General features: G+C 33.9%; 2 protein-coding genes across 51 annotated transcripts in view; both read right to left on the reverse strand.

The window, feature by feature from the left end:
• Positions 1-3927: 3927 nt before the first annotated feature.
• LOC140829975 (uncharacterized) lies at positions 3928-5094 on the reverse strand. The gene has a single exon (XM_073193256.1). The coding sequence runs from the start codon at positions 4923-4925 to the stop codon at positions 4053-4055; it is 873 nt and encodes a 290-aa protein (XP_073049357.1). The 5' UTR covers positions 4926-5094; the 3' UTR covers positions 3928-4052.
• An 887-nt stretch (positions 5095-5981) lies between these two features.
• LOC140829354 (serine/threonine-protein kinase ATM) overlaps positions 5982-13602 on the reverse strand; it is a 52119-nt gene continuing 44498 nt past the window's right edge. For all 50 annotated transcript variants that reach the window (XM_073192498.1, XM_073192511.1, XM_073192478.1 and 47 more), the window contains 9 exons: positions 11424-11503; positions 11258-11336; positions 9639-9685; positions 9467-9566; positions 9157-9288; positions 8943-9077; positions 8801-8866; positions 8179-8325; positions 5982-6383 (listed from right to left, as the gene is read on the reverse strand). In XM_073192498.1, coding sequence (XP_073048599.1) covers positions 6306-6383; positions 8179-8325; positions 8801-8866; positions 8943-9077; positions 9157-9288; positions 9467-9566; positions 9639-9685; positions 11258-11336; positions 11424-11503 — 864 coding nt within the window. In that variant the 3' untranslated portion in view covers positions 5982-6305. The remainder of the gene's footprint in view (positions 6384-8178; positions 8326-8800; positions 8867-8942; positions 9078-9156; positions 9289-9466; positions 9567-9638; positions 9686-11257; positions 11337-11423; positions 11504-13602) is intronic.

Genomic DNA, 13602 nt, shown 5'->3' on the forward strand with positions numbered 1-13602 from the left:
CTTCAAGATACTTAATCAGCACTAATAATTGTTATATAAAAATAGCAAATCTTGGTTATTTTCATTTTTTCCATTTTCCAAAATTTCCATATGGGTTGAACTTAATTTTCTACTTTTCTACTTATTTCTTCTCAAAATATATATATGAAAATTACCCGAAAAAATTATTTAGCAAAGACAATGATGTACCACCTCTCACGTTTGTAAGCATCTCATAAAGGCAAAAATTTATGTGATACGGTCTCATGAGTCATATTTTGTGAGACGAATATCTTATTTGGATCATTTATGAAAAAATATTATATTTTATTGTGAATATCGGTAGGGTTGACTCGTCTCACCGATAAAGATTCGTAAGACTGAATCCTACCCTCTCACAAAAGATTTAATATGATTTTGTAAAAAAGGAAAAAAAATATAACTTTATATTAAAAAAATTGGACCCAATTTGTTGCTCCCATCACATACATGAAATAATCATATATTAGTTGGGGTTGGTTATACAGTAGCTGTTCTTGTGTTTTCAGCCAAATTTTATGTGCTTAAATTAAATTAAAAATGTAATCAATACCCATAAAAATTAGTATATAATCACAGAGCCAGTTTACTATGATATTATTTATTAGGTTCGTGGCATGTCATTTGTCTAAAAATTACAATAAAAAATTCACTTAGTGTCATTTTATCACTGAAAAGACAACTAAACTTTAAACAAAAGTCAATGCTCTGATTTTGAATATGATAAACATATGGTAGCAGTTCAAATTTGCAATAGTCTTTCCATAAACTCAATTGACTTGGAAAAATATGACAGGGGTTTCATTTTAAAGCACAACTTAAACATATCAATTTTCAAGACTTGAATTTCCGGAACATGCGATTTCGAGATAAGATTGATTGTATTTTAACATGGTATTCGAGTTTAGACAGTATTGTTCGTTAAACAGATCGACTTACACATTTATATTATATAAATATTAATTTCGAGTAAATAGTTTTTGAATTCATGGTAGGTCTTCCACATAACAATGGCTGTGATTTTCAACACTAATTAATAAAGGTTGGCTTCCTAATCACAAATTAATTTCATAAACTGCAATTTTCCTCGGTGCTGCTATGTTCTTGCACCCTTTTGAAAAACTTTTAGGTGACCCTTTCTTCTTTTTAGTTAGTTTATTTTATAATTTTTTAGTAAAATAAAATTTTAAAATATTGATTGTTTTTATTTAGAATACAGAATCTCTGTGCTTTTTAATTTTATTAAATTAATAATTAACACACACGCGCTTTTGTTTATGAGCTAATGAAACAAAACAAAAAGATCAACGTAAGTAGATAGCATCATTAATAGTCATTTAATTTTATTTGAGCCAAATGTCAAATTTGGAAAAGTCAATATATTTTATATATACGTTCATTTAATTTAAATACGATGCAATTATTTCATTCAAAAAGAAAAAAAAATGCATTGCAATGATGATTTTAAACGTATTTGGTTCCAATTTTCTATTTGAAAATTATTCTATCCGTATTTTATAATTGTTTCAATCCCAGTCCTCTATTTTATAAGCTTTAATCTTATCATTCTGATACAACTATACAAGTCTCACGAGAGGGGTCGCATATAATGATGATTTGTACGTGCTCGTTATTGATGTGACACTCATATATTAGATGTGATGAAACATGTGAAAATTGTATATCTGATATGTGAGTTTCATTTCTGTGGTGGACACAAAAATAGACATAACTGGTGGACAACGTATCAAAACTATATATATCGTTCGGCATACAAACAAAGTCTTGTATTGGAAATATAAAGAGAAGATCACGAGTTAATAAGATGAAAGAATATTTCCATTGATATGATGTCTTTCAGGTAAAGTTCAAAAGAAAATGCATGAGAGCTTAAGTTCAAAGTGGACAATATCACAACATTGTGGATATATGTGACTTCCATGACACAATATATAATTACAATTTTTTTTCTTAGTGTTAAAATGGTTGGTATGAAATTTTCAGGTCAGAGTAAACTTACACAATATTGAAATGTTAAGAGCATATTACTAGAGTGAAGGTGATTCCATTTACCAACCCAATCATCATTTGTTTGAAGAAAATGTATGATTGAGGTAGATACATTATTTTAGTAGAAAGGCATGAAATTCAGTATTTTAGTAGAAAGGCATGAAATTCAGTAAGATAACCAAAAAATAATAATTAAAATGGTTGGTCGAGTATAGTTTATAAGAAGTAAATTGAAGATATTAAAACTGAGAAATTGCATAATTTATAGTTTGGGAAAAGAATTTGGGATGAATTTTCCCAACAAGATTTAAACAGAAGAGGTAGAGTTAAATTCTTGAATAGCCTTAAAATAATAATAAAAAAAACAAATTAAACACTTGATTTATCCACCACAAGTTTCGATGTTTCTTTAGGCGACAGTACGTTTTATTTATAATATAGAGATTTAATTTCAAAAAGGTCTGAAATATTTATTTATTTTGTTTCCTTTAGGCTAGGCTAGGCTAGGGAATAATTAGGACTCACAAGTTTTTGTCAAGCGTTGTAGCATTTGTATTTGAAAGCTGCGCGAGTACAATCACTGGACACAAAGTAAGAATTTCAGATATCTCTCTTTTTTACCGCACAATCCTTAAATGTCGAAAATACACACTTTTTTTTATGAAAATTAAATAAACATTCTAGACTTTAACATTTTATAAAAATTGAATGGAAATCCTCTAGCCACTACATCATCTTGAAATCTGGCGAGCTGTAGTATTTTGTTAATATTTCATAGATTATTGATCAAAATAATCAACGGACAAAACAATTTGAAAGAAAATTCAATTTTTTCGAGTCATACTTCAGGTCGTCTAGACTAGTTAGTACATTATCTATGTTAATTGGACGCTACCGATTGTTGTATCTTTGTCGTCCGGCTCGATTTTGCAGCATCTGATTATCTTAGATAACATCCGAAATAGTCTTGCAAGATTGAATATGACTCGTAAAAAATTGATTTTTTTTTTAACTATTTTGTCTGATAGTCATTTTGATTATTGTTCTATGAAATATTATCAAAATATTTCGGCTCGTCAGATTCGATTTTTATAAAATGTTAAGGTGTATAATACATGTTTAATTTTCACATGTGAGAAATGCATATTTTCGATATTTCACAAAGTGATTTGGTAAAAAAAAAAAAAAAAAACTCTGATTAATTGTTTAGATGTGCAACAATGATTAATCTGAAAAAAAGTTGACCGATTAGCAAGATCATAAGTTTAGAACGAAATTTCGATTCAAAATTCAATGGTAACAAATCTATCTCCCAAACTAAAAGTATATATAACAGTATGGACCAACATTTTGTAAAATGAAATACATTTAAAATTATGGTGTACCTATCCGTTTGATTATGTCGTAAGTACAGACTAAGAAGTGTCTGCTATCTCTAAAACAAAACGATCCTTGCGTTAAATTTTCAATGAAAAATCTAATAATATATCCTTTTCTAAGATTTCATATATTTCACATTATTCTTTGAGAATGACCGAAGATAATTTCAAAACTCAAGATATAACTGATTTATATTTGAGTTCGGCGCGATTGATGGTTTACATTCAAATACGAATCGTGTGGCCACACATAGCCATAGAATTATACTTGATTTTGATTAGATCTCTTGTGAGACGAACGGGTCAATCCTACCGATATTCACAATAAAAAGTAATACTCTTAACAAAAACAAGTAATACTTTTGCATTGATGACCCAAATAAGAGATCCGTCTCACAAATACGACCCGTGAAACCGTCTCACAAAAATTTTTGCTCTTAATTTTATATTGATAATAAATAGTTCATACAAATGACCTTATAAAATAAAATAATTTAAAATCAACCTGGTTACTTTAATATATTCAATCTCGATGATCAACTTTAAAATTGAAAAAAATATTACAAATATATGTACAATAAAGATGAAAGGGATAAAAACAGGTTTATCCAAGAAAAAATAAAGATGAAATATAGAATAATAATCTTAAAAAGGGTGCAAATTCTTACCCAAACCATTCATGTAAGCAAAGAAGCCCACTTGATGCTGCCTGTAAGGCAAGTACGACCGCCGCATCTCGCCGCTGCCTCTGTTGTATGGCGGCGGTGTGGGTTTACCAGAAGCTGCCGGCGGCCGTTTAACGTTACTGCTCACATTTTTTCTGCCGCTATTGCTGGGAGATAAGAACACGAGACCCTCCTCCTTACGGCTATTTTTACGGCCAACAAGGGATTCTTTGATTGTCACTTCTTCTCCCTTTGATCTCCCTCTGTTGCTGGGAGATGACAAGACGAGACCATCCCTGCTGCCAACACTGAAGCTCCTCTGCAGAAAATCCTTCAACTTCCATTTCTTAGAGAGAGAGCCGGGGAAGCTACTCCTCTTCCACCCCCCATCCGCCGCCGCCTTTGGCCGCCAAACGCAGTATGTATCCGCCGGGACACCGTCTAGTTTGTCCACATCCGACGACGAGCTAGAAGACGTGGCTGTGAATGTTTCCCTTTCTTCAGCAAATAGCTTCCTTATAGGAGGCCCGATATTCGCACCCTTCTGAGAACCCGAATTCATTGGGGCCCTGTTGCTGTTAACAGTCGGGTAAAGGGGAAGGATCTTACCATCGTGGAAGATTTGATCGGCTGAAACTGTGGAATGTGGTGCTTCAGAATTCCCCCACTTCACTGGCGCGAACTCGAATTCTCCGTCCTGTTCGACACCATCTTTCTTTGCAGATTCTGAGATATCTGCTCCGTTGGATCCTTCAAACACACCATCTGCGACCCAGAATTCTTCGACGACCCGAGCAGCGATTTCTGCTAAATTACTATTGGAAAAGCTGTTAAAACTCGGTGATGGAGACATCACTGCATGCACTCGATCGCCTGTATTATTAATATCTAAGCATATATGAAAATCTCCAGCTTTCAGTTGCTCAACTTCAAAGAAGGGAGAAAATTAACGGTTGAAAATGGCGGAAAATCTTGAGTGAGTGGAGTTGATTGAAAGAATGAGTGGAAAATGAAAGAGAATGCATAGCGACCACGGGGAGCGGGTGACCTGAAGTATTTAATTTGCAAGGTTAAATAAAATTTATAAGAAAGTACTGATTATTAAAAAAAAATTCATGTAAAAAACCCCAAGTAATTTTCATTTTATATAAAACATCTTTTCCACAAATTTTTATACGAGATATTTATAATTTTATTTCGAAATTAAGTTTCACTATTTGTTGAGTTAATTTTATGTATTTAATTAAAAATAATTATTTTCACAATAAACATTCGATGGTTTTCTTTAGTCATATTAAAATAAAATCATTATGTTTAAAAACATAAAACAATTATACAAATTTTTGAACAAAAAGTAAACACAATTACGATAATAGGAATAAAATATATTTCTAATAATATTAATCAATCAATTTGAGCTTTGTTATACATCAGTTGTAAGCAAGAAAATAATTTCTCTCTCTACGTTATAACTAACACTTTTCATATATTAATCATAATATAATTTGATATTTAAGGTCTTTGAACGAGAAAAATTGTAGAACCCAAATTTAAAGCAAGTTTCAAAATTTTTAATAATAAATTCATTATTTTTTTTTTATGGATTTTCAAAGTAAATTCTTGGTTTAAACAGAATTTTGTGGAAACGTGGACGTAGGTAATTATATCATAGCGTAAAAGTTCTCATATGTTAAATAAAACAAAACATCTGAAAATTTTCAAATTCAAAACGGACATTTTTTTTTTCCAATAAAAAAATCACTTGATCTTTGAATCTTCTGCAATGTAGCAAAAAGATCCAATATTTTTCTAGGGATGAAAATTGCAACCCTGATACACAGTGCAAAAAATTCGCACAGCTTACGATTCTACAATCACAAATTTTCAATTACATACGGACACATTTGAATGGAAGAATTATATTATTATATATTATTTGAAGCATCCATTTTGAAATCACGTAATGATTACAGTAAGCTTGCCATGAACCTATTTTCCACACAAACTAACCCACTTCACATCTTTACATGGAATCCCAAGGAATATTTGATCAAAATTGCTATTACAGCTCAAATGCATTAAAACCTCAGAAAAATAAGAAAGTAAAGTTCATCTCGATTCATGTACATCGCTGTATTTATAAACATTTCGACCTCCAAACAACGACGGAGGAGCTGAGCTACATACAAAATTGTGTGATGGTGCTGGATTGCCTCCAACAGCTATTGACTTGTCATAGCCAAGCTCCCCAGCCAGGGAACATATGGCATAATCGATCAGGGTCAATCGCATCTTGTATAAGTTGTTGAACCTACAAAACATACAGTATTATGTCATTCAACAGAGTCCAGGTTTTTTAGATCATGAATATTGTTTGATTTCTGTGAGTTGATGTTTTCAGTTCTGAAACTCATGCCATTGTAGTTGATTGAATCTTTACAGGCTTGGATTAGTCATTGATTCATGCAGTAATTAAATTAAAGTTGCATGATCAATGTTTCGAAACTCCACAAGTGTATTGATTTAAACATATGTAGAATGAAAAGGACGACTCACAAAATTCTTGACAACATGATCCAAAGGAAAAGATAATTCAAGCTTACAAAACGAAGTGGATATAGGACTGATAAAACCATGAGTTAAGGTGAAATCAAGTTCCTGAGAGTATATTTCCAGAAATGATTAGAAGATAGAAAGACAATATGTCGAAAACATCCTTCCTTAAGTAAAGAAATTGTCAGAGAGGGATGGGGGGAGAGGATATGATTTTTCATAGAAATTCAATGAGGACAAAACACTAAAACCAACACTGATGATTAATCCTAACGTTTTTCTGTTCCTCCACAGAAGAAGCCTATTTTTAGCTCAAAGAAAAACATTTTTAATTAGTGGAAGAGGCTGGGTGGAGGCGAGGAGCAGTTGGAACTTTTCAAGTTCGCAATCTTGATTTTGATGTTAACAAAACTTGTTATTGTGTTTCTAACATATTTACTCAAGTGTGAAGTTGCAAACACAAGAAGCAAGCTGAAACTGAATTTTGCACAAACTGAATTTGACCATTGTAATCTCGGAAACAGTACAGAAACTTTTCAAACGGTCATATTCTTGTGTCTAACGTATATATCATTGTTGGGGCTTATAAATACAACATCTTGAAGATCAAACAAGAGCTTTGGAAGTGGATTCAAAACATGAGCAGTTAGCATGAAGAAATCAGCTAGTTGAGAGCACAAGCCCTTGTGTGAGGATACATTTGAGATGAAAACTGTAAAAGAAAATTACTTACACACAATCACTCACACATATACAAGAGAGTTGAAGTTCAAAGATTAGTTGAGTGAGTCTTGCACAAAGACGTAAAACTTGTGTATGTAGTCTTTGCATATGAGACATTAAACAATATGTTGATTGTGAGGTGCTGCCTACAATCTTGAGTGCTAGGAGTTCAGTTTAGGCAGTGGGTAAGTCCTAGCTGAATGGGTTTGTACAAAGTGTTGTATAAATCAAAGTCTTCTAGTGAATCGTTCCCAAGGGGAAGAAGGGGTGACGTAGGAATGTTGAAATCTTTATCATTTTCGTAGTTTTTAAAGGATGCATTGTTGAAGCATTTTATGTGTTCTTCAAATACCAAAATATTGCATACCAAGTGTTTGATAAAATGCTTCAACTGAATATTTTTACTCATTCAACTTGCATATATTTTAAATGGTTTACAAAATATTTAATCGGTTTTTACGAAGGATTATTTCGAGTATCTTCCGCTTGGTTTTTAACCAAACTCGATTTAATTCATCGGTGTTCAATATTTCAAGAACCGAGCTATTGTTGCTCAACGGTGATCCCCCTAACCGATCCCAACAGCAGGAGATCCGATCTTCACTAGGTCCTACAGAAACATGGCTCATTTTAATTATCTTACAAGCTCCATTCTAAACCAACAGTGTCTGCTTAATTTTTTTTTTTTTTAAATCACCACAATTTGTCAATAGTTCTCACAAGCGCTGCTTTAAAAGTTGATGGAAGGTTTAAAATGCCATTATCTATCTAACATGCTCAATTCAAGATTTAGAGACATGATAAAGAGTGTCATTTTGTGGACATGTTACCTGCCCATGAACACTTCTCATTTCGCCATCCTCGTACCCATCTAGCTTCTGTTTTACACGCAATAAGGCTCTAGCTGCATCTTTATTCCCTTCATACTCATCTTCATCTGAATCCTCCAAGTTGGCATCTAAATCATCGTCGATATCCTGATAAGGGTGCAAAAAAATGTTAGCTCATCCATATGTTTGAGAATGTTAGCTCATCCATATGTTGAGAATGCATACCGACCCAGTGACAAACGATTCAGGATTTAGAAATCAAGAAATAAGCTCACATGGTCACATACCTAAAAAATATGATCACCTAGACTATAATGAACTTACCCAAAATATAATTTGTAAACGACCCCTCTAATCCAACAAACCCTCTAATCCAACAAACCACCTATCTACACAAAAGTATTTAGAGCAAAAGGGAAGATATGTCATCTGATTGTACAAGGAACATCACAAGTCCTACAAAAAAAATGTCTCAGTGAGGACATTTTTGATTTGACTTAAATATATATATTTTCCGTCTCTTGATAGATTCCATCACAATGATTCTACTACATAAAGGCTTAAAATGTACTAAGATTACGTTCAAATTTAAGTACAGACGAAAAAAAAGTAACATGTATACCTTTTGGCGCTGCATAGCCTTTAGAGGCGATAAAGCCCATTTATATAAAGGATCGTGGATGAAAACCTGCAAATTACCACATTATTACACTAAAATAGCTAGGTTTCTCATTGCATTTAGCATAGGATGTGATTAACTATACCTCAATAATTGTGAGCAACGCTTCTTTGTTTGTTCGCATGACAGAGAGAGCTTCCTCACAGCATCTTCTAAAAACTCCTTCCACCCCGGTAACACCCATACCATCTATGATATCCCTCGTGAGTCTAAATGGTACCTGGGTACAGTTAAGGCCATCAGTAGTCAAGGAAAACAAAAAACTAAGTGACGATTAAAACTTTCAAATTAAAACCAACTCGTTCAGGTGTTTTCAGCATCAGGCCTTGCTCAAATGCAACACCGAGATCTATATGAACAACTTCTGCACTAGATTGATCGATTAGGACATTCATGGAATGCCGATCCCCTAGTCCAACAATGTAACCCACCTATATAAAAATGAGTAATTATAGCTAATTTGAAAATAATATAACAACATAATAATTCAAGGCCAAACAAACTATGTGGGTATTTTCTCTTAGTGGGGGACGAAACAGCATAATGTTGTGACTTCGTGTACAGAGTTGATAATTGAAATGTCAGGCCAAGTCAAAAGAACAAACAGACCATTGAACTAGCGGCGACACTTCTTGTATACGCAAGTCTCTTATCAAACCAATCAGCAGGATGCCTAAATCTCTCCAAGAAGAAGTAATGCATGACTGGCCTGCGGATTATAAATCATTCGTGGAAAATTCAGCTGCTTCATAACAAGGTGACATGGCAAAAAAGCACATACCTAAAATTCTTGCAGACTTCCAGGAAGGCCCTGGACTTATTATTTTCCTGCAAATAAATAATAAATAACATATATGTTCCATATATTCTATCAATGAACAAACATTCCTCAATGCACACCAAGTTTTAATGTTTGAAGCAAATTCAAATAACAGCCATCAAGGTAATGCATGGCATCATCAGAGTATGACAAGAGCTAGAGTTTATTTCCCACAACTTTAGTTTGCAATCCGAAGTAAAATTATGGAATAAAAATAACATCAACTTTATTAAAGAACATCACAGCCTATTTAAGCAATTTTTCTTGATGAAAAATATGGATCAGCTTTTTTATTTTCTCTAAGTAGAATCAAAACACTTGCCACTTGAAATAGAACAGGCTGAAGAGGGAAAGTGATGCATTACGTTATTAGGTTATGACAAAGCTTGGATTGATTCCCACATCACATTCACATAATGATAGTGAATTTCATTATAAGCATTTTTTATCAGAACCATGGATCCCCAACTTTTCCTTCAATGCACAACCAAAATAGCCTCCAACTATCACAGAACCGATTGAAGAGTGGAAACCACGTTAAGGTTATCTATCATCATACCAAGGTTTTAATGAAATTTATGGTTTCCTCGTGACATGTTATCTAAGGCAAGAGAAAAAACAATGACATGATACATCAAACTAGATCATGATTAGATCTGCTAGTCTAGCTCATTTAATCACCACTTTTGTACATTGACAAACACAATAATGACTCATTTCGGCTTCGTTTATCAACAGCTTCAAGATTTAAAGGTAAATTTATTTCTAACACGTTTTAAAAGTTTTACCGAGAAACTTTCACGGATATGAAAGTTCTAGAATTTTCAATTTATAAATTCCCATCAGCATTTTTGCAAGGTCTCCAAGGGGGTTTCATGTGGGTAATATGTCATGCAAATATAACTGAACCTTTTTTCACATTGGCAGCACCCTCTTCCCCCAATAGTAATTTTTTAATAAAAAGAAAGCATGTACACGAATATGAAGTCAAAGCCATGAAACACTGACTCAAAACAATCACATTTAAAAAAAAGAACCACAAAACTGATACTAGGCCTAAGGGAGAGGCTCTGAATTTTAAGGAATTCAAAAGGGTTAACTAATTTTTAAAAGAAGAAAGTAGAGGTTGGTATACCCCAGTAATACATCAATGGGAAAGATGTTAACCATTTACATCAAAATTTTTAAAAAATAGGTTGCTTCTAGAATCTGAAAATACTAATGGTTTGCCATGCAACATAGAAAAGAGGAAGGTACTTTCCCTTAGTCAAATCATGAACAAAAACATAAAATGCTAGATTACAAATTACTCTGTTTCAACTGATTATCACAGTTCTACTTTTTATCCACCCACCACCCCAAGTGGCAACAGTTCATCATGCATTTTACCTTATGACTTATATATGAAGATGAAGGGGAGTACCCGAGTTGACTTAGCAAGTCTTTAGTGCTAAAGTGTACCATATCCCCGTCTGACATGACTTTACTTAGAAACAAACAAGATACATAACGGTAAAAGCATGCAAATTATGCCATTGGAAAAGGAAAATAACAAGAATTTAAAGAAACGTGACACATACTGCAGTCACGTGCTGCCTGCATTTGAGAAATGTCCAATCTCCTACCCCATAGCGGCCATGGGCTCCACCATTTCTGGAGCTGGATAGGAGAAATAAATGTATTCATCATGCAGATAATCACGCAGAAATCAAATGGTTGTTTTAAGGCGATTATAGTTTCATTAACCTTCCTATAAGATATTCACCCAGTGGGACAGTTCCATTCACCCATTCCAGAACACCAGCACTGGGTGTAAAAGGAACTACCTGTGTCATCATAGCAAATGAACTTAGAGTTTCTGTTCACGTGCTCAATAGCTGACCACATAGAAAACTAATGCAGATATTTAAATATTTAGAAAATATAAAGGAACAGAACATAAAGGAACATCGCCAAACTTATTTCAAAGGATTCTAAGGAAAGGAAATCTTTTAGGACTTGAGCATCTTACAACTAGACATAACAAGAACTATGGCTATTCAACTAATAGAAAATCGTGTTTTGCTTTATTTTAATTTTTTTTATAAGAAACGATAATTTATTAAAATCTTAAAAAATGTTAATAACAATAAGTGGACTAGTGATCCACGTCAACAAAAACTACATAAGATCGTTACCCTACTAATGATACACAAAAGTCCAATCTCTAAATAAATCTGAGATTGAAACATTCTGAAATTCTTCATGAACATCTATCCACGTAACAATTTTGATTTTGATTTTATCCACGCACTCGACACTATGGTCTTCTGTAATTTCAAAAATTCTTCGATTTCTCTCTAACCACACCGACCAACATATGTCGTGAACCACCGCTTGCCGAAAAACTTTTCCCATGTTGCCAAGCAGTCGTCCAAGATCCATAGCGAATAAATCTTTCGTTGACTTCAGCACCACCCAAACCAAATCCAATTCTTTCAAAGCTCTAGCCCACAAGCCCTTCGTGAATGCACAATGAATGAACATATGGTCATATGTTTCCCTTTCACTCCGACAGAACAAACCAATTTGGGCACATGAGGGTCACTTCTTTTGCAATTTGCATCATCCAACTTATCCAAAATCATTGTATACGAGCATACCTGGATCTTTGTTGGAACTAAACCTTCCAAATAACATAGAAATACAGAAAAGCGACAGTGGGGAAATAATGACGCAAAGAAGGATTAAACTGAGAAAAGACCAAAAAGATCCTCACTCCACACTCGGATATCATCTACCCCTTCAATCAATCTTATCTCCTATTTAACTCACCAAATAACTCAGTCGACTCTGATAACTCCTCATCCCTCAAAACCCTTCGAAAATGCAAGTTCCATGAATGGGCAGACGACGAATTGTCAAAGTGAGCAAAATAGGACATAGGCATTGTTTTATTAATTATATGATAAGAGTTAGTTACAACAGTGGACTAGTTGTCCACTAACAACACGAGTTACATAATATCAAAACCGTAACAATGATACACATGAGTCCAATATCTCAAAATATCTAAGATCGTCACGTTCTTGAATTTATCATGAATGCCGATGCACAATGCAACTTTTGTCTTGATCTTATCCTAGCACAGTTCTCTATTGTCCTCCTTATCTTCAAAAATTCTTCGTTTTCTTTCTAACCATATTGTCCAGCATATTCCTTGCACCACCACTCCCCAAAAAATTCTTCCCCTCGTATATGTTAGTTGTCCTAGCTCCATAGCAAATAAAGCAGTCGTTGACTTAGGCACCACCCAAAGCAAATCCAGTTCTTTCAAATAACTAGTCCACAAACCGATCGTGAATGCATAGCACATGATCCTACGTTTCCGCTTCATTCTTACACAATACACACCAATTGGGACTCATAGCCATAGAGGGCCAGATTTTTTGCATCATCTCCGAGGTCAGTAGGTTACTCAGAATCGCCGTCCACGAAAATACCTGAATCTTTGTTGGAAGCGGAACCTTCCATATAACATTGAAAAAAGGATAAACTGTGAAGCGAGTATATGGAAAAAAACGAGTCAAATAAGGACTTTACCGAGAAAATACCAGAAGGATCCGCACTACACACTCGATAGTCATCTACCCCTTCAACCAACCTAGTCCTATCTAAGAAACCTAATAACTCAGTCAACGGAAACAGCTCATCTCTCACGACCCTTCTAAAATGCAAATCCCATGATTGATTAGACGTCAAATTGTCAAAATGAACAATGTGTGATATAAGCATGTTTTGAACCGTTGAAAGCTGAAATAAGGCCGGAAAAAGTTCTTTGAAGGAGTAATCGTCCCACCACCTATCTTCCCAAAATCTAGCCTTGTTACTTCGTCTAACCTTAGTCGAAACTAGTTGCTGAAAAGCTGAGTATATTCGAGAAATA

Source organism: Primulina eburnea, chromosome 4 (assembly GCF_022965805.1).
Source record: "Primulina eburnea isolate SZY01 chromosome 4, ASM2296580v1, whole genome shotgun sequence".
NCBI classification, from domain to species: domain Eukaryota; kingdom Viridiplantae; phylum Streptophyta; class Magnoliopsida; order Lamiales; family Gesneriaceae; genus Primulina; species Primulina eburnea.

Excerpts from the sequence above, each read along its gene's own strand:
- LOC140829975 (XM_073193256.1), bottom strand. The coding sequence starts at position 4,925 with ATGTCTCCATCACCGAGTTTTAACAGCTTTTCCAATAGTAATTTAGCA.